Source organism: Copadichromis virginalis, linkage group LG9, assembly GCF_057382275.1.
Source record: "Copadichromis virginalis isolate Kocher_CV1m ecotype Utaka linkage group LG9, C_Virginalis_male_GT1.1, whole genome shotgun sequence".
Taxonomy (NCBI): domain Eukaryota; kingdom Metazoa; phylum Chordata; class Actinopteri; order Cichliformes; family Cichlidae; genus Copadichromis; species Copadichromis virginalis.
In genome coordinates this window covers 18889996-18910201 of record NC_140626.1, presented here as the reverse complement: position 1 = coordinate 18910201, position 20206 = coordinate 18889996, and the positions used below count along the sequence as shown (strand labels likewise).

General features: G+C 39.6%; 2 protein-coding genes across 3 annotated transcripts; both read right to left on the bottom strand.

The window, feature by feature from the left end:
* Positions 1-186: 186 nt before the first annotated feature.
* pks1 (polyketide synthase 1) lies at positions 187-9246 on the bottom strand. Its single transcript, XM_085468062.1, has 6 exons — positions 9119-9246; positions 8847-9000; positions 7592-7752; positions 7291-7494; positions 7022-7203; positions 187-6931 (listed from the first exon to the last, which is right to left on the bottom strand). The coding sequence occupies exons 1-6, from the start codon at positions 9174-9176 to the stop codon at positions 1451-1453; spliced, it is 6240 nt and encodes a 2079-aa protein (XP_085324188.1). The 5' UTR covers positions 9177-9246; the 3' UTR covers positions 187-1450.
* A 779-nt stretch (positions 9247-10025) lies between these two features.
* On the bottom strand, positions 10026-20005 carry LOC146701727 (ATP-dependent zinc metalloprotease YME1L1-like). Of its 2 annotated transcripts, none has more exons than XM_085468060.1 (18): positions 19683-20005; positions 19007-19126; positions 16613-16781; positions 16414-16515; positions 15760-15869; positions 14800-14950; positions 14571-14678; positions 14002-14175; positions 13722-13874; positions 13503-13635; positions 13352-13414; positions 12956-13068; positions 12611-12766; positions 12330-12481; positions 12115-12241; positions 11546-11619; positions 10961-11047; positions 10026-10871 (listed from the first exon to the last, which is right to left on the bottom strand). In XM_085468060.1, the coding sequence occupies exons 1-18, from the start codon at positions 19716-19718 to the stop codon at positions 10701-10703; spliced, it is 2199 nt and encodes a 732-aa protein (XP_085324186.1). In that variant the 5' UTR covers positions 19719-20005; the 3' UTR covers positions 10026-10700. The 2 variants fall into 2 exon arrangements, with proteins under 2 accessions (XP_085324186.1, XP_085324187.1); XM_085468061.1 differs by having other exon boundaries at positions 14595-14678; positions 19683-20004.
* Positions 20006-20206: the final 201 nt, after the last annotated feature.

Genomic DNA, 20206 nt, shown 5'->3' with positions numbered 1-20206 from the left:
TGAAAAGGTTTCACCTAAGCTATCATGATGTATCATGTCTTTATTATAATTCTTTCTTTTTTGACACAGAAAAATCAAACTTGATAACATTGTTATCTTCTTCTTTTTTTATTTATTTTTAAAAAAGGTACATAATACATGAACCATTTCTAACTGGCATAGTCATTTCAATATGCAAAGCTTTCAATGGCAAAAGTCATCTATTTTGTACACTTAGACACAAATACCCTACGTTTCAAAGCTGAATTAAAAGAGATTTAAGCTTATTTTGTTTTTTAATTTATTTATGTACATACATCATAGATCATAGGCATAACTTGTGTAACTCACTGCTTTATAATCAATGCTATGCAGACTTAAAATAATATTACAATGGAGCTATGACAAAGGGCATAACAGTTTTAGAGTACTAGACACAAACTTCGTCAAGCTTTTAATACACAACACCAAATAATGAAGCAATGTTTTCAAAGGAGGATTATTAATTTCTTGAAAATACAAATTAAAGTAAAATAAAATAAGTAATTAAAAAGTAATTAAATTATGATCTGAAACTAATTAAAGAAATTTGTAATCACAACAAATAGTCGAGGTTCTCATAACAAGTCTTGTACAGAGCGCTTATAAGGTGACTGTAATACTCATGGGATAAAGAATTATTATGTTTTGTTTTGTCATTATTTTTTATTATATTTTGGTTTCAAGCAAACAAGCAGCAGAAGAGTTTTTAGCAGAAGCTATCTAAGAGTGCTCACTTATGATAAACACAACTAGCTGCTTCTTAACTACGTCTACATGTTCAAAAGTATTTTTAAAATGGGGATTTTTCCACTTTTATGTTTAAACATGTCCGTCCACATAAAACAAAAAAACGTGTCATATACTGCCAGTACTATGCCAAAGTTAATCAGCAAACCGGAAGCTTGCAAAGAATAACACAGCACAAAGTGTGACGTCCAAAAATGGGGCATAAAAACGCAAGAAGACAAAATCTTAATTTTTCCTTGTCCACACTTAAGCAGAGTTTCTGAAAGGAGGGTTTTGAAAGCTCAGTTTTCAGTGACCTAAAATTCCATTTACATGTGGACAAAAGGCCAAAACATAAAGAAAAGCCTGTGCCATGGGGACAGGATGTACTGTACTAAACCATTAGATAACAAAATAGCGTGCATTAGCAGGATGTTAGCAATGTATGTACGACATTTACTCCCCTGGAACCCAAATTAATGGACTTTAGCATCATTTAAAATCTATACATACAATCAATACAATAAATGTAGAAAAGTAAAATGAAATGGAATTTAGGGTTTGTTTAGAAGCTGGGTAAATATTTATTTTAGCTAATTAGCTCCAACTATCTTTGAAAACACTGCCTGGGGTTTATTTAACAAGTTAGACAAATGTAACTGTTTAGTTAAAATGTCATCAGTAGTAATAGAATAGCAATTAATTATTCACTCTTTAACACATTAGTTACTAAACTGGTAAGTGTACTGTTTGGGTCCAGTATTACAACCAAAGGTATATTTACGCCTGTCTCCTGGAAAATCTTGTTCTGCAGAGTCATTGCTAACATCGAGTCAATCCCCAAAGCACACAGATTGGAGTCATGATCCAGTTCCTCTGCACTTACATTGATTATTTCACTCACAATATTCCTCACATGTTCATATGTGGAAGAACTTGGGATTTTGGGTTTGTTATGTACTTCATCTTTGAGCTCCATTTCTACCAAAGGTAACAATCGCTTTCTGAGAGACCCATTTTGCGAAAGGACATGGATACTGAGATTTTTAAAGCTGAATTTGCATATTACCTGTTGGGGTCTGTTCATCAAAAGACTCTTTTTAAGTGTCTCGTGAACCTCACAAACATCCATTATCATCATCCCCTTTGCCTCTAGAAACTTTTGTAAATGATCTTTGTTCAGCAGGAGACCAAGGTTCAAAGGACCCCAGTTGATGGACTGTGCAGATAGGCCGAGATTTCGTCGATAATGGCAGAACAGGTCGAGGAAAGAATTGGCTGCACCATAGTTACATTGTGAGGCATTGCCAATGACTGATGAGATGGAAGAATAGCACACAAAAAAGTCCAGTTTGTTGTGCAGTGTTGCATAATGAAGATTTAGAGCACCACAAACTTTGGGCTGCAGCACCTTTCTGAAGAGAGACTCATCAAGAGATTCAATCAATGCATCGTGCAACACTGCAGCACTGTGAAACACTCCTTTGATAGGGCAACAAGGGAATGTTTCACCAATTTTTGAAATTGCATCAACTACCTGCATCATCACAGAAACATCACACTGGATGTTTATGATAGCAACCCTGTATCTTTTCTGGAGGAGATCCATTTCAAACTGTGTTTTATCAGAAGGTCTTCTTCTTGACAGAGTTGCAATACAAGCTCCACCATTGTGGGCCAAAAACTTAACTGTCTCAAGACCCAAACCAGACAGCCCACCGGTTACGATATAAGTACAACTTTGTTTAAAGAGTTGTCTAGGCATTGCAAACATAGGGATTTCAGATGCCAGGCTACACGATTCTTCATGGCCTAAAACTATTTGCTGCACTGTCTCTGTTGTGAAATAGGACTCAGGTTTTGTACGGGACCAGGACACTTTTGAGTCTGAATACAGATACAACTCCCTTCTTAGAGGTAGAGATCCTGTATCAAAGCCTAATGATTTTAACCAGTTGCAGATATTCCTGCTTCGTGCTTGTAGATAAGCTTTCTGGAGAACATAATCCACATCGAGTTTATGCACATGAATGTGTTCGCTCTTTGGAGTAAACAATCTGTCTGAGACTGAGGGTGGCATATGACTGCTAAACACGAAAATCATGTGTTTTTCAAGAGCCCCATTGTCATACATCTCCTGCCAAGCGGCATCAAATGGTGGCAAAAGAACGAATGCGTGACTCTCATCAAAACATGGAGGTTCTCCAGTGAAATGTGACTGAGAGGAAACACTCCAGCCTGACCTGGTTGCTGTGAGAGCCAGAACCTTCGTCAGAGCAGAGCCTGAGTTCGGGGAAACAATAGTCAACTTTCTGTGCTGCTTTTTATCTTCAAACAGTATGCTCTGCAAGATCTCCCATGCCAGTATGAAATAAGACACACATGGAGTCTCTTTTAGAAATGGAAATGTCTTAATGTTGTAGCACACTGCTTCAGGAATTACAATTTTTGAGGTGGCATGAACTGGGTAACATGACGCAATATGGTCTCCAACTCTCAGATTATTGACATTTTTCCCCACAGCTGTGACAATGCCACTGAAATCTAGAGCCAGAAGTCTGTGATTCAGTGATGTATGCTTGTTCCAGTACATTGCCTTACCAAAGATCAGTTGAGAAGTGGTCACAGGGAAGTAATCTGATGAATGCAGGCAAACACTGATTAGCTGAATTTCAGCTGTCTTCTCTTGGAGAGCTTTTCCATTAGTGTCACAGTGGGTGGCAGACAAATGGGCTATACTGTATGGATCAGTACTGTGTAGAACAAAGTCTCTTGGATTCACTGAATGTGTTTCACCATCAAACAAAGCTTTATCTGTCAATCTGGTCCGTGCCATTTTTGTTACTGCTGCCTTCCCTTTACTGATCCAAACCTCTTGGTGTCTGCAGGTGTTTATTACCTGAGCAAGTGTTTGTATGTTTTCACTGGTCACAGAAGCAAGGTCAATCAGCTGAAAAGAAAGATCTGCCAACTCTGCTGCACAAGCCCTTATCATACCAGAAAGTGCAAAACCAGGGCTGATATGATCCACACACATTTCTGATGATCTGTAAGTAATGACATGGACAGAGCATGAGCGTTTGCTCTCTTTCACAGCCAGAACAATATGGTGAAAAATCTCACAACAAGTCATCAAGCAGTCCAGCATCTTTTCAGATGAAAGATGAGTGAGGTTATCAACACCCCAAAGGAAGAGAATATTTTCCACATCCACTCTGCTGGTGAGACACTGGAGCACTAAATTTCGAACTTGGTATGCCTTCAAGTGCTCTTTGCTCTCCACAGTGATTGATTCTGGGTGCAAATATGGCTCAAGTCCTTTAGCAATACAGAGGTTATCTTCAAAAACAATTGCTCTTATTTTGCCATTTTGCAATTCTTCTTCAACAGCAACTGCTTCATTTTGGAAGAACAGTGACTGGGAAACATTTGAGCTGCAGCCCACGAATGAAATCCTGACCCCCTTAAGTTCCACTAATACGTTGCCCTCTCTTGTGGAAAAGCAACCGCACACATCAGTATAGTCAGGAGTTTCTTGAGTTGCTCGCAAGTACATAATCATTTCTTCCTGCAGTGGTGCTGATATGACTATATCTGTAATACCTGAAGGGAATCCCTGCTTGACTGTTAGCTGTCCCATTGCTAACATAGCAGTCATTTGCAGAAAATAGTCAAGCAGCACAGGATGAATAAAATAGTCATGAAGATGTTTCAGAAGATCACCAGGGACTTGAATTTCCATCACAGCTTCCTTGAATTCATCCCCAAAATGCACATCATCAAGCTGTTTGAAAAGAGGGCCATACTCAAATCCTGCTTGAGAAAGAATTGAATAGATCTCATTTCTCGTCCAAACCAACTTGCACCGTTGGAAGATCATTCGAGGACAAATGTTTGATTCCTCTAACAATGGCTTGATATCTTGATATGTGTACCTTCCAGAGGCATGCGTTGCATTAGAGGACTGTATTGCAAATGAGCCCTCCTTCTCTCCATGTTCTACTCTCACTTTCAGTTGTTGAGAGTGTGAGTTGAGTGTTAACACACTTTCAAATCTAACACTGAGATGGAGCTGGGTAATAGTTTTACGTGGCTTAAAACTTGCCATCACAGAGGCAAAAGCTAGTTCGACATAAAATGAACCCGGCACAATGGAAATGCTGTTGTTTTTATGCTCCCAAAGGTATGGCACGGTCTCTGAAGAGAGGTTGCTCATGAACTCTTTGTTATCCCTCTTTATCTGGGACATGAGTGTATGGGGAGTAAAGGAAGAATGCTCATCACCTTTCCGCACGGATTCAAAATTCAGGTCTTTCTTTGTGGTGTCAAACTGATAGACTGGAAGAGCTGTGGGCAATGTCTCCAAACCCCTGTATAGCTTATGCCAGTCCACGTTCATGCCAAGTTCAAATAGCTTTGCCACTGTTGAGAGGATTGTGCCATAATCCTTATCAGGGTTTGCGGTGGGAAGAACTACGGTATCATTGCCCAGGGTCTCACATATGTTCCTGTGGAGAGCCCTACGAGGTCCAATCTCCACAAAGACCACATTTCCCCTCGTCGACTTGTCTTTGATGGCAGCACGGAGCGTTTGTTCAAATAAAACAGGCTCTCGGATGTTCTTGGCCCAGTATGTGCCTGAGCTGAAATCACCATCTGAACATTTGTCTCCAGTCACTGTTGAAAACAGTTTGCACTCTATGTTGTTGGTATCTAAAACATCTATTCTTCTCTTAATGTCCTCTAATACTGGATCCATCATATGGCTATGGTAGGCTGCTGGAACATCTAAGACATGAAGGAAGAGAGTTTCATCTTTAAAGATGCTCTTCAGCCTCTCATGGAGGGTGTCTATGGCATCAGCATCTCCTGACAGAGTGCAGGACTGAGGGCTGTTAAAAGCAGCTACACTAATTTTCCCAGTAAAGTTCGGAAGAATTTTTAATACCTTATCTACAGCCACATTGCCAACCACGAGCATTTTCCCTCCTTTGACTTTGCCCTGGAGAGTACTACGGTGGTACAACACCTTGACAGCATTGTCCAGAGACAAGAGACCTGAGCAGTGAGCAGCAGCAACCTCTCCAACTGAGTGGCCAAGCACGGCATCAGGTTTAATACCCCAGTGTTTCAAAAGAGTAGCAATGCTGACCTGAATCGCAAATAGAAGAGGTTGCACAACATTTGGCTCATTGAAATCATTGTTATCATGCTCACTAGAAAGCCATCTACTCATGCTGAAAGATCCATGACTCTGGAAGAGAGTCTCAATTTCTCTCACCTTATCACTGAAAACAGGAAGCTTACTCATTAGCTGCCTGCACATCCCCTTGTAGGCAATCCCATTTCCACAGAACACAAAGACTACCTGGATGTTAGACCTTACTGCCTGAACCTTAGCCTTCAGTGCAGACATTAACTGGTGTTCTAAATCTGAGAGAGAAGATATTAGGAAGGCCTTCCTATATTTGTGTTTGTAATGACTTCTTCTGCACGCTGAGGTGTATGAGAGTGCCTGCAAATCAACTGACTGGTTCCTGCAAAGTCTTTCATGGGTGTCACTGATGGACAGGCTTAATGATTTCTCAGACGCTGCAGATATGACAAAGACTTTTGTACAGTCTTTCGGTGTTGGAGAGGGAACTGTAGCATTTGTATACTGTCTTACAATTACATGTGCATTTGTACCTCCAAACCCAAAGCTGTTGATCCCAGCCACCCTTCCCATTGGCCCATTTGTCTCCCACCTAACAGATTTAGTTGGAATACTCAGATTCAAGGCTTTTACATCTATACTTGAACTATCTTCAGAGTAGAAAACTGAGGGAACAATAGTGCTGTACTTCATCATTAGCAGTACCTTAATGAGTCCAGCAACTCCAGCTGCAGATTCTGTGTGTCCAATGTTGCCCTTTAGAGACCCAATCAGAAGTGTCTCAGAACGAGTGGGTTTAGCAATGACATTCGAGATGCTTCCCGCTTCTATTGGGTCTCCAACAAGGGTTCCTGTCCCATGTGCCTCTATATATTGAACGTTCATGATGTCGGAGTTAGAGTAGATTCTTCTCAGCAGCTCCTCTTGCTGAACCATGGAGGGTTTGGTGATTGGAGTGACGGAGTGCCCATCTTGATTGACTGCTGTCTTGCTGATAACACCCCATATTTTGTTGCAGTCTCTTAAAGCCTTGACAAAGAAAGTCACATCATTAGAAGACTGGATAGTATCTCAATTATATAAAACTACTTGACACTAAAGATCAAATCATCAACCTACATGTTTCAAATGCTTGAGAAGTACTACACCACAGCCCTCTCCCCTGCCATAGCCATCTGCATGGGCGGAAAAAGGTTTGCTTGTTCCTTCAGGTGAGATCATGCTTGCCTGTTTGAGGGCAACAAATACCTTCGGCTCAATTATACAGCTAACTCCTCCACATAGTGCCATTTCACAGTCTCCTGGTTGAAAGAAAGGTCGTTAAATAATTAATTTGTATACATCATCCAATAGTTTATTTTTTTGGCAGCCAAGCATAAGTATATTACCATGCTTTATAGCCTGGCTGGCTACATGAAGAGCCACCAAAGATGATGAGCAGGCGCTGTCGATGGCAAAAGAAGGGCCAGTCAGATTGAAGGTGAAGGAAATCCTGTTGGCTGCAAGACTCATGGCCGTCCCAGTGCCATTGTAGTGGGTTATTGTGCCAGGGCTATTATTTCTGAGCATCTCATAATCCCTGTTCATAAGACCTGCAGCAGCACAGTCACAATCAAAACAGACTTAAAATTGCTGGATTTTTAAAATTGCTAAGGATTTTTAATGTATCATAGATGGTAGCAAGAGTACCTATGTAGACACCAGTTCTGGTTCCACTGATGCTTTCCATAGCTATTCCTGCATCTTCTAATGCCCTGTAGGTACACTGCAGCAGAAGTTTCTGCTGAGGGTCCATGAAGTCAGCCTCCGATTCAGTAATACCAAAAAACTTGTAATCAAACTCATTAAACCTAGAATATAAAATAAGTAGATCCATCATAATTCAAAAATTTCAAAGAAAAAAATAACTTAATTAAACTTTTATATCTGGTAGGTAACAAAGAAATAATACAGTTTACTAATCACTGGTCATTTGTAATTTATGTCACTTTGTTAGTAGTTTGTGTTATACACAATACTTTACAAATCCTGTATTGTGTCATAGCTAACAACAGACACTTCCATTTACATTCTGATGCAAAGCTGTTGTTGCATACAAATTTTATTAATGTTACTGTATTATGTTTTTGTTGACCTTTACCAAACATTTTTGTCATTGTGTTAAACCAAAAACAAAACAAGTCAAAAACAGGCCATTACTAACTTCAACTGTATCCACTTTTTTTTGTCCTGAAAGGCTTAGATTAAGCCTATTTCTGTCCTTTACTCTGAGGGCTGTGCACCACACAGCAGCTTTTAAGTGTGTTAATTGTTAACTAGCAGGCAAGGAGGCACTCAGGTCATACAAACTCAAAGGACAACCATGAGTTGTTTCCCATCCAGAAAATACAAAGTTTTACACCCACCAGGTTAAACTTCATAATTGTCCTTTAAGGTTTACAAATTGTAATCAATAAATTTGGTACATTTAACAATTTAACGATGTATCATAACTATAAGCTGCAGCTTTATGATCTCATCTAAACATAATATAACAATATAAGATAAAAGCACAATAAAAAATATATAAAATATATGAATAAAATAATATAATCTTTATAATGCTTGTTATGAATTATTATATTATGAACATTGTAAATATGAATATAAACATAACACATAACATTTTAAATTACAAGCCAACTAGCCATTAGTTTACAACGTAAACTCATAAATGTTACATCAAAGCTTACAAATGATTAGTAATTAACCAATTAATTGTGAATAAACAGTCTAATAATTTTATTACATTGTAATTACTGACTGCCAACAAACTAAAAGCAACAACATCAATAAGAATACTAACATTTCAGTTTCAATTATTTTTTTTTCGTTAACAACTTAATAACAAATTAACAATGAGTTTGCCATTTATTAAGAGTGGTTAAAACATTTTTAAACTCACCCTTCTATTAGAGCTGCTTTGGTTGTCTGTATCTTCCCAGGTTTGTTACCTTCTGCATCATACCAAAGAGTGGTGTCAAACCTTTCAGCTGGAATATCCACCACACAGCTCTTTCCCTCCAACAGAACCCTCCAGAAACTGTCCACCCCCTCACCTAAAATATAAAGTATCACAACAACCTGAGTATACATTATCTTAGAATTTCGACCTTTGGAGAAAAAAAAATGCAGATATTCAGTATTGCTTTAACTGGTGTCAAAATGAGGTTGTACCTCCGGGAAAATTGCATCCAATCCCAATAACAGCTATGTCATCATCAGCGTCCTCCATTGTTCCTTTGGGGCAATCATAAGATTGCTCTGAGAGCTTTTTTGAAAACACAAAATGAAATTTCAAGTTTCTTCATAGTAAATGTTTCGCACTGGTTGCTGCTTTTGGTCAGAACTAGTAGTGTTGCACCAGCCTTTTTAAATAGATGAAACAATAGGACAGTGTCTTAGTCTCTTAGCCTCTCCCCCAGAGTCACCTGGAACTTAAGACACTAATGGCAGGTTGAAGGTAATTTAACCGCAGCCATAATTAAGCCTTTGCTCCTGTTAACTGGCCAACAGAAGATGCAATGTTAGAAATGTGCCACTCAGTAGATTAAATAATCTGATTTGTCATTTTGTCTGCATTTCCAAAAGCATGATGTTCTTTGACACTGTGTAACATTAGAAAATACACTCATCAGCCACTTTAGTCTAGATTCAACAAGGTGCTGTAAACATTTGTCAATTTCACTGTGATATCACACATACTTAATGGTTTAAAGCACTATTTAAAATCTATAAACCATCACTAATATTGACCTGAAATTCCCATCAGTTCTTTGGAGTACTTTACAGTCTTTCAGCTGATTGGTTTAGTATTCTAGCTCTTACGAATATTTTGATTGAGGTTAATTTCCAGTTTTCAGCTATGACAGATAACAGTGGAAAAGGCTTCAATAAACTCTGCTACCTGAATTATATTGAATTCTAAGCAATGTAGAGACATATATTAGATATTATTTGTTGTATATATTAATAATTAACTAAGGCCTTTTTATCAGTTTTATAAGGTGATGATGTGTTAATGCTACAACTTGTTTTAAGAACCACAAAACAAACAAACAAACCCCAAAAGAAGAATCAGGGCTGATTTGTAAGAGGAATCTTTATTTGAGCTTTATGAAGGCTTTAATCTAAAGACACAAACAGAAGCACCAATGCATTTCTTTTACAAGCTTACAGTATATACACAACTTCTCATTTATCAGCTACAGCTGGTCTTACCTTTGGGCACTTCAATAAATAAGAACAAAGGAAAATAGATATGTATATGGTAAATGCAAGCATATTTAAAAAAAAAAAAGAAAACCTCTAACCTGAAGAGTTCAACAATGAACAGCAGTAGCACCTGTGCCTGGTCATAGCCAAAAGGTACTTTCAGGTCCCATTGTGATCACTGGTTAGTACAAATATGTGAGAAAAATCTGACGGCAAACAAATTCATATGAGACGAAATATGACCTTGGTGCATAAACCGCTGCTGAGGTTTTGTTTTTCTCTCCCTGTGAGAGCTGAGAAAGAAAAAAAATGCCCTGAATGAAACCATCTTTGTGACTTTTTGGGGAGAACAAATAGTTATTTTCACACAGTTAAACTGAGATGATTTACAAATCACTGAAGGAAAGTAAATGATGAGACGTATCAAAGCGTTGATGATTGTTTCAGTGTCATCTTCACATTGACAATAAAAGGGATACAAACAAAACAAGGCCTCCCAAAGGCCTGTGCTTGATTGCACAGTTGTGCATATATATGTATGAGTCTACAACGCCTGCTGCTGCTGCTGAGGTCTATAGTGGTCCAGTGATTTGCCCTCCAGCACCATCTGGATCTCTTTGGCGTCCAGAGTTTCATATGTTAGGAGGGCATCAGCCAGCTTCTTGTGCTCCTTACTGTAAGTCTTGAGGATATCCTTAGCACGTTCATATGAGTCCTAAATAAAAGAGAGAGAAAAAACATTTTGAGAAATAGAATAGAAAAAAATTCTAATTATTATTTTTAAATGACACATATTTTGCTCACCTTTAGTAAAGCTCTGACTTCCTGCTCAATGGCTGCTTGTGTTTCGGGGCTTTGCTTTGAAATGTCTCCATAGGTCATGACACCTAGCTGTAACAAACACATAACCAAGATGAATGAACAATGGGTCTACTCATGCATCGACCACTTGTAGCTAGTGATTACTGTAAAGCGAGTTACAAAGGGCTTTTCACTGAGCTGTGTGTAATTACACCCAATGACACAGTAATGTTAGAGACTGCAGTTTTTAGGTCCACTCCCCTCTTCTTCTTCTATTACAGATTTGTATTAACTTCAAGATTAATTCATTCAATACAGTAGCTGTAGATGTGCTACTGTGTTTGCTTTTAATATAACAAAGTTTGGCTGACATAAATTGACTGAGGACAATTGTTGTGTATGGCTTCATAACTTGTATCTTACTGTAAATAAAGACGTACGTCTGCAGCAGTATGTACAGTTAAAGCCCAGATCAGCACTGCTAAGTCCTTAAATGCTGATTGGAACAAAAAACAGACAACAAAACAAACAAACAAAAAAAAAAAAAACCCCACAGGGATCATCTGCCACACAAGTCTAAATTCTCACCTTGTCACTCATGCCGAATCTGGTCACCATCAATTTTGCGATTTTGGTTGCACCATCAAAGTCGCTGGAGGCACCTGAAATGGTTAACAACGTTTTTTTGTCATCTTCCAAACAATCAGAGCGTAAGTCTAGAGACTAGTAATTTATAAGAACTTCTTCAAACCACACAAATTTATTTTCTTATGTTGATAAAAGCACACAAATAAGTGTATTTATACTTGGAAAAAAGAAAAATCCCAGGGTGTTAAATGGTAAATGGCCTGTATTTGTATAGCGCTTTACTTAATCCCCATGGACCCCAAAGCGCTTTACACTACATTCAGTCATCCAACCATTCACACACACATTCACGCACTGGCGATGGCAAGCTACATTGTAGCCACAGCTGCCCTGGGGCGCACTGACAGAGGCGAGGCTGCAGGACACTGGCGCCACCGGGCCCTCTGACCAAAAATCAGGTGTTAACCTGATAAACCTTTAAATGTTATAATCATAAAATACTATTCATAGCTCAAGCATTTTATATTTATGAATCATGTCCTACCAATCAGTCCCTCTGTGTTTCGTACCTGTGGTGATGTTATCGTTCCCAAAGATGAGCTCCTCTGCTACTCGGCCGCCCATGCTGACGTCCATCTGAGCCAGCAGCTGGGCTCGTGTCTCGCTCCAGCGGTCATTCTCTGGAAGCATCGACACCTAAAACACGGCACGGTTTATCAAAAAAACCCCAAAAAACCCCCAGCAGAAATACGTACAATACTGCAAAACTGTAACAAAAGCTCACATGGCCCAGAGTTGGTCCTCGAGGCATGATAGTAGCCTTATTGATGGGCATTGCATCTTTGGTGTAATAGGCAACAATGGCATGGCCGGACTCGTGGTATGCGGTAATGGTCTTATTCTTCTTGTCAATTTCAACACTCCGCCTCTCAGGGCCTGAAATGTGAAATGGAAACATAAAGAAATAATCATGATGGTGTTCCTGTCTCCTCACTTAATAATGTACAGGTGATCAGTGTAATGTGAAATGTAGTGCTGTGGGCTGCACCGTGATCACTCATTTACCCATGAGGATCTTGTCCTTAGCGAACTCCAGGTCCTTCATTGTGACCATCTCTTTCCCGTCCACTGCTGCCTTCAGGGCTGCCTGGTTGACCAGGTTCTCGAGCTCTGCCCCCGAGAAGCCCACTGTGCCTCGGGCAATAATCTCTGCATCAATGGCTGGGAAAGAACAAACAGTGTTTGTAAAGGTGATCAAAGACAATGGCGTCATTTAGAAAAATGGCAAACACAGGTTTCCTCTCAGGCTTAGCTCCAGCAGAGAAGGACAATAGGAGAAAAAAAAGGATGAGATCTAAAGGTAGTTGGAGATATCCTTAATATTGTTGAATACTTTACACCCAGACCTACCTGGGTCTACTTTGATCTTGGAGAGGTACCAGTTGAGAATCTCTGTGCGGCCTTTCACATCAGGGCGAGGGACCGTCACCTGCATGTCAAACCTTCCTGGTCGAACCAGAGCGCTAAAGAGTGATGCAAAGCAGCAATAATTAGTACACAGAAGTTTATTCTGTTGAAGTTTTATTTAGGAGAACAAATACTACTTAAAACGATCGCAAAATGACACTCAAAACGTCTTACTAATATCTGTAAAACGAATGTGTTTCATCAGAAGCTGCATAACTGCACAATAACTACCTCTGATAGTAAATGCTAAAAAATGGTTTAATTTTACTGTCACTTTACAAAAAACTTAACATGTTTATGGCATACATAAAAAGCATTTCATCCTAAATGTTTACATACTTATCCAACGCTTCAGCAAAGTTTGTAGCACCAATAACAATGACTCCTTCATTTGGTTTAAATCTGTAAAAGAGCAAAACGAAACATTAGCAACTGTAAATTTAAGGTATCTACACCACTTATCACTCTATTCAGTTTAACTAACACTGACCCATCCATTTCAGCCAGCAGCTGGTTGATGGTTTGTCTGGAGTAAGGATGCATAGGGGACTCTATTCTCTTTCCACCTACGCTGTCCAGCTCATCAATGAAGATGACACAAGGAGCATTGGCTTTTGCCTCTTCTGCAAAACACAAAAATAGAGGTTATATTCGTTTTTAAAATACAATTTTAAGTGTAACTAAAATTTCTCACATCCAGTAAGCTTACTGAAAAGGTTCCTGATTCGGCTCGCACCAACGCCCACAAACATCTCATCAAACTCCGATCCGGAGGCGTAGTAAAAAGGAACATCGGCCTCTCCGGCCACGGCTCGTGCCAACAGAGTCTTTCCTGTGCCTGGGGGACCAACAAGCAGGATCCCTGAGGAGACCCAAACAGAAACGCATAAGAAAAAAAAACAAAAACAAAAAAAACCCACCCTATTCAATTCACTGAATTTTCTTAATGATCAGTAAAAAGTGATGAAAAGAATTAGCAGCATCGATACCTTTTGGCAGCTTTCCACCCAAAACGGTAAATTTCTGTGGGTTTTTCAGAAACTCAACAACATCTTGCAGTTCGCTCTTTGCCTCCTCCACTCCTTTGACATGCTCAAATGTCACATTCTTCATCTGGATGGGGTCGACTGCAGAGTCAAGACCGGATGTGGTGCGGAACCTCACTACGAGATCCCCAAAATAATCAGTTCAATAAATACATATTTGCAATGTCTGACAGAAACAGCTGCTTCCTGCAGCACACATTTATTTTCTACCAGTTATTCATAAAGCACGAACACAGTAATGAAATAAAAAATAGTTTGTATAGATATTTATATGTTAAAGCACAGTATCATGCACTAAAATAATCTGTCAAACCCTACATGCGCACTAGTACATTATTGTAATAAATACATAAATATATATATGAATATTTAAGCTGAAAATCTGGTGAACATTAAGTGAAACACTTCTTTTCTAATGCTTTTGCACCCTTGGAAGGTGTAAATCAGCAGGCAGTGTGCATATAGGATTACGATTTAATTTGAAAGCTTAAAGAATGAAGACTGAAACAAACCAGCATCAGAAAAGGGGCCTTTACCGGAGAGAAACGGGGTTCTTGAGAGGCCATAAATACCAATGAGGAGGAGGACCAAGAGGATCAACCTGGTTCTCCTCAGCGAGTCTGTAAAACATAACAGACAACAAAACAAATCAGCCAATCTTCATCTTTGTACTCAGCTCAGCACTGCCACCAACTGTTATAATGAAAAACAGGTAACTGTGTCTTTGTCTGGACCACATGCCTTGTGTTCTCTGAGTCAAAGCTTGAGACCTCATGAACCCCTCAGTGAAACCCGTCTTGAAAGCCTCCTGCTGGTTTTCTGGAAGGTTTTTTTGTTGTATCACTTGGTCCAAAGACTGCGCCTCGACTCCTTTTTCTTTCAAGAGCAATCCCTGAGAGGGAAAAAAGTAGACATGTAAATCTGCTTTCCCCCCTCTTTTAAATGTGTGCTTCAAATAGCAACTCAAAATCTGCAACGACTTGGTCAAGTTGTAGAACGAGCTAAAGGGTCAAAGTGCCGTAAATCCCGGACTACAGCGTGCACCTGATTAAAAGCCGCATGCTCTAATTTTAGAAAGAAAATCAATTTTGTACTTGTACAGGCCGCACCGGATTTTAAGCCGTATGCGTTGCACTTGTAATATGAGATATTTACACAGAAATATTACACGTGAGGATTTTTAACGTTTAATTTATTCCATAAGGTAACATAGACGTTATGATAACATACAAAAATACATACTGCAAATGCTTTTTTTCCTCGAACAGCGCCTGTAACATGGCTAATTTTAAGTATACGTACGTATCGGTAACACACAAATTACGTTGCTTATGTTTTTTTTTACAGAACAGTGCAAAAACAACATTACAACGTCTCTTAACAACCGGTAAAAATAAATACCGTATATATACTACTTATCAATTTTATTGGTCTACTGTTACCAGGCAAAATATTTTTGGCCGCATGAAAGAAAATATGCATTAGCCGCACGTCAGTATAAGCCGCAGTGTTCACAGTGTGGGGAAAAAGTAGCAGCTTATGACCCGAAAACTACGGTATGTTGTTCATTCTAACTGCATAACTAACTGTGCAGTGTCCGAGAAATAATGCTTATTCAGTAAATACAGAATTTATGTTGGATTAACCAACAGTGTGTATTCATAACAGTGTAACAGATACATCAGTCGTGTGGTGGCATACCTTCATGAAGCCTGGAGTGTAGGCTTCAGATTCCACGGGACCGTCATAACCAGACTCCGCCCGTCTGGTCCTTGATCGAAGAGTCTTGAAACCGCGACTTTGGACCCATACTACACAGACAGAAAACATGTGACTATATGTCAAGTATCTTTAACCTTTTTCAGACATGGGGTATATAAGATTTCTGGCTTCTTCAGTCTGTTAAAATGACAGCTGTTTATCATAAGTAAGTCTAGCTGTGCTCTAATCGCATGTAACTACACTTTTGAAAATGTAATCATTGCCAGTGTCTTTAGCTCAGGCCCTGCTGTGAAGACCAACTCATAACAAACAGAACCTGTTTGTTGTAAAGTGAAACTGAGTGTTAAGGACAGTGAAAGCCATCCAGTGGAGCCATTGATAGCCCCAAATTGCTTTTTCCGTCTTACTGCTATTGAAGGCCTAAACCAAGACTGCTTTTTGAGAGCTAAGCAACGTAACGAAGAGCATATACAGAACATATATATTGGACCTGTATAAATTGTAAGATTGTGTTTTGACTTTTCACTCAGGCATGAGGCCAAAAAAGCTCAGGTGCCTTCAGATAAATGGAAAGGAGTGCATGCCTGAAAGGGGCTTTAATGCCACTAAGTTTGTATAACGTCAGCTTCTTACCAGGCAAAAACTGTAGTTCTGAGCAAGCTTGTCTTAGTGGGCTGTGGTATTGTCTGTGGAATAATCGTGAGCCAAAAAGCCCCAAATTCCTGTGTGAGAACCCTGTGAGACAAATCGTACAAAAAGAGAAAAAAATCTCAAGGTCTGTTTCACATTAAAACATCTGGTTAAATAAATAAAGCTCGACTGAGCTGCTCACCGTGCTTGTTGTGAAAGAAGCTGTCTGCAGAAACGTGGCTCGTTCTCCATATCGAAGGAACAGCGGGAGGCTCTTCTGGTCCCGGTGTAGGCAGTAACCTGCTGACGAGCTCGTCCAGCTGACTCGCCCTGAGCTCGGACAGACCCAGATCCTTCAGACTCACACTGGGCTTTAAGTGAAGGACAGCAAAGGTAGGTCATCTACAACTCTAAGGTAGGGCTGGGCCATATCATACTGTTCACGGTAATACCAGTATAATGTTAGACAATAATAAGAAAATGAAATATCGCGATAGAATATGGGTAAACGCAGGTGCGCAGTGCCTTTGTTCACATATTATGGTCGTGTCCAAATTCATGGGCTGCATCCTCCTGAGGCCGCATTTGTAGACCGATTACGTCACAGCGACGCGCCGAAGGCTGTCCAAATTCGTAGACTCCTCCGAATGCAGCCGACAAATGAGTCCTCCTTTTCCCCGAATTTGAAGGATGGGTTGGGTGTGTCCTTCATGGCCTACCATATCCCAGAATTCATAGCGCGGCCCAGCCAAACTCCAGTTTCCAACAATGGCGGCCGCTACTAAGTTTTAAAATTACTCTTACTAATCTTTCTGGGTCACAAAATAAACTTTTAACATATTTTCAGGCGAGAAAGTAGTTGTGTAAACATCAAATATCTGCTCGGTTTATCAAGATATCGCATATTTGCAAAAGTGCTTCGACGTTTTCAGAGGCGTCTGCTACCCACCAGCTCGACAGCTAGCCGGGAGCTCGAGGGTTACTGATGCGGCCGAGAACGGCACAACTCCCTGCACATCATTTTCAGATCACCGCGGAGTTTCGCTGCTCGGGTTAAACGTAATATATAAGTCACTTAGACAACCTAAAAATGTTATTGTTGGGCTTTTTTCAGTGTTTTGTTTGTTCGTGAGTAAATCGGTTTGGCTGAGATTAAAGTTATTAGATTAGATAAAATAAAACTTTATTAATCCCCCGGGTGGGTTCCTCCTTGGTTTTTACACAGCTGACTAAACGTCAAACAGAAAACTGATTAAACAGAAGTATGAGACAGTCGAGAATTTACGCCAGTGTCCTGTTATATTTTAGATAGCAAGAAGCAGACGGCCGAGTTTATTAAACTCCACCGAGACAGCGGTGACGCAGATCTGAAGGCTGGACCGTCCAATTTCACGGCCGTTTACTTCCGGCCTACCCGACCTTCTGAGGACCTGGCCCACGTAGACCGCGAAGGCCGGGTCCTCAGGAGGATGCAGCCCATGAATTTGGACACGACATATATTATCATATCGTGATAAATACTTTTGGCCATATTGCCCTGCCCTACTCTATGGAGCAACTGATCACCTAAAAGTAAGTAAGTACATAAGTAAAGATGACACAGAAAAATAAATAAAAATGAGAAATAGTCACAATAAAAATGCAATAGCCTCCAGTCTTCAATCTCACCTGAGGAACAACCAACAAATTCTGAGCCTAGGATCTCAGACTGTGAGCAAGAGCGTGTTTAAGAAGAAGTTTAGATAGTGCTCTTTATTCTAAAATAAACTGAGAACAAATGTAAGGAGTATAAAACAGGAGTAACACAAGCTTGCTTACTAGGATATATCAGTCATAACATTTTCTCAAGTTCATCTGAGAAAACTATACCTTGCAATTTAGAAATACTCCTTAAATTGAAAAAACAAAACAGGTACGTCAAAGTAGATGTTGCATGTGAGTCAAAGCCCAGAGAGGAATCAAATATAACACCAAGATTATGAAGACTGGACTTAGCAGATAAGCAACACAATGAACTATAATCACAGCCTCTGTGTTTTTGGAATACATAGCAAAGTAATTACTGGAGATCCAGTAACTTATCCGGATAAACATTCAGTTAGGTTGGACAATCTATCCAGCTGATAAGGCTTGAAATTCAGCTGTATATGCATTTTACTGGCATGAAAATGATGAAGGTTTTCAGAAAAAAACAAATCTAATAATGCCAGCTAAAGGAAGAATGTAGAACGAAAGGCAATAATGGACCCAGGATTAAGCCTTGCAGCTCACAGGTTAGAGAAACAGTGTTAAAGGAGAAGAATATATTCAACCTAACAGAGAAAGCCCAGTCAGATAAATATGAGGAAAACCTGTCTAATGCAGAGCCAGAGAAGAGTCCCAAACAGGTAAAATCTCTAACGAGGATGATGAGGGTTTTCTTTTTCCAATTTTGGTAACCAAGACTTTTAGTGTTAAGAGTAGTTCAATAGTTTACTCATAAACATACTTCCATAAAGTCGCCATCAACAGATCTGTGGTTTACCTCAGATAGTCCACTTTAACAAAACATGTACTATGTCACCATCAGCTACTATCCTCAGGAGATGGAGCTCACCTCTCTCAGAAATGAACTGTGCTCTGGACTGAAGTCTTTGTGAAGAGCCTGGATTGAAGCTGTGGCTGAATTCTTCAGAGAGTGGAGGGCATTGATGAGCTGGCTGAGAGGCACTATCATCTGGGAAGACACAAGAACAGCAGTAGCTTAAAACACTCTCATAGCACCTCACATTTTCTGCATGTACATTTAACGTTTCCCATTCTACTTGTTTTTTGTTTTTAAATGAGACTTCCAGGCGGAGACAGCGTGGTCAGGACTGTTATGTCAGTTTTATTCTGCACATAGAGTGGTTTGGCCCACATACGGCAGACGAGTTACGTAACCTCTACTCTTTGAATGATTTTTTTCAAATACTTTGTTTAAATTAACCTAAATTTTCCTTCACGTATCTCTGGGTAAAGTCACGACCGAAACCTCACATATCACGCTCGTCTCCGCACCGACACAGGGTGACAGCGTGACGTAAGCATAGGCTTATTCTAGAGTAATGTTCTTGCTAACACTAGGCGAGCTAAAGGGGGTCAAATAAGCAACAGGCAGCAGAGCTACATGTCGATATAACTCCCATAACAGTCCTAAAATAAACACTAACTTACAACTAAAGACTAAATTCACTCCGAGAAGAACACACATGAGCTAGCCAAGTCAATAAACCGCTATCTAGTCGGCTTACCTGCTGTGGTTGAAATGACGAAGACAGCGAAAACATTTTTGCCGATGGATGCAACAAAAACGGACTTTGGAGGGCTGGTTTGTAAGGACAGACCCTCTATATAACCCAAATGAATGCGTCCTCCCGAAAGGGGCGTCCTTTTGGTTTTCCTTGTTACACAACTTTCAACAGTTACACAACTTTTTTTTCAGCTAACAACGCCAAATGGATCCCCCGGCATCTGAGGTCAAACGGACTACAAAATGACGTAAAGAAGAACTACTACCGGGTGATGCTTGCATCATTGCGATTGTTTCATTGAACTCATTAAAATTAATTTATAATGCATAGAAATGACAAAATAAATCTTCACTTGCATCAGGTGCCTTACAGTAAAAAAAAAAAGCGTAGCAGTTATTATTAATTTTTCTATTTAATTTTCACGTTCTTCTCATTTTGGTCTGTTCGTGAGTGCCTGATCAAAATTTAAAAACAGTTTCCAAAATAATGGATCTCTGGTAAATAATTGTTTTAATTGTAATTAG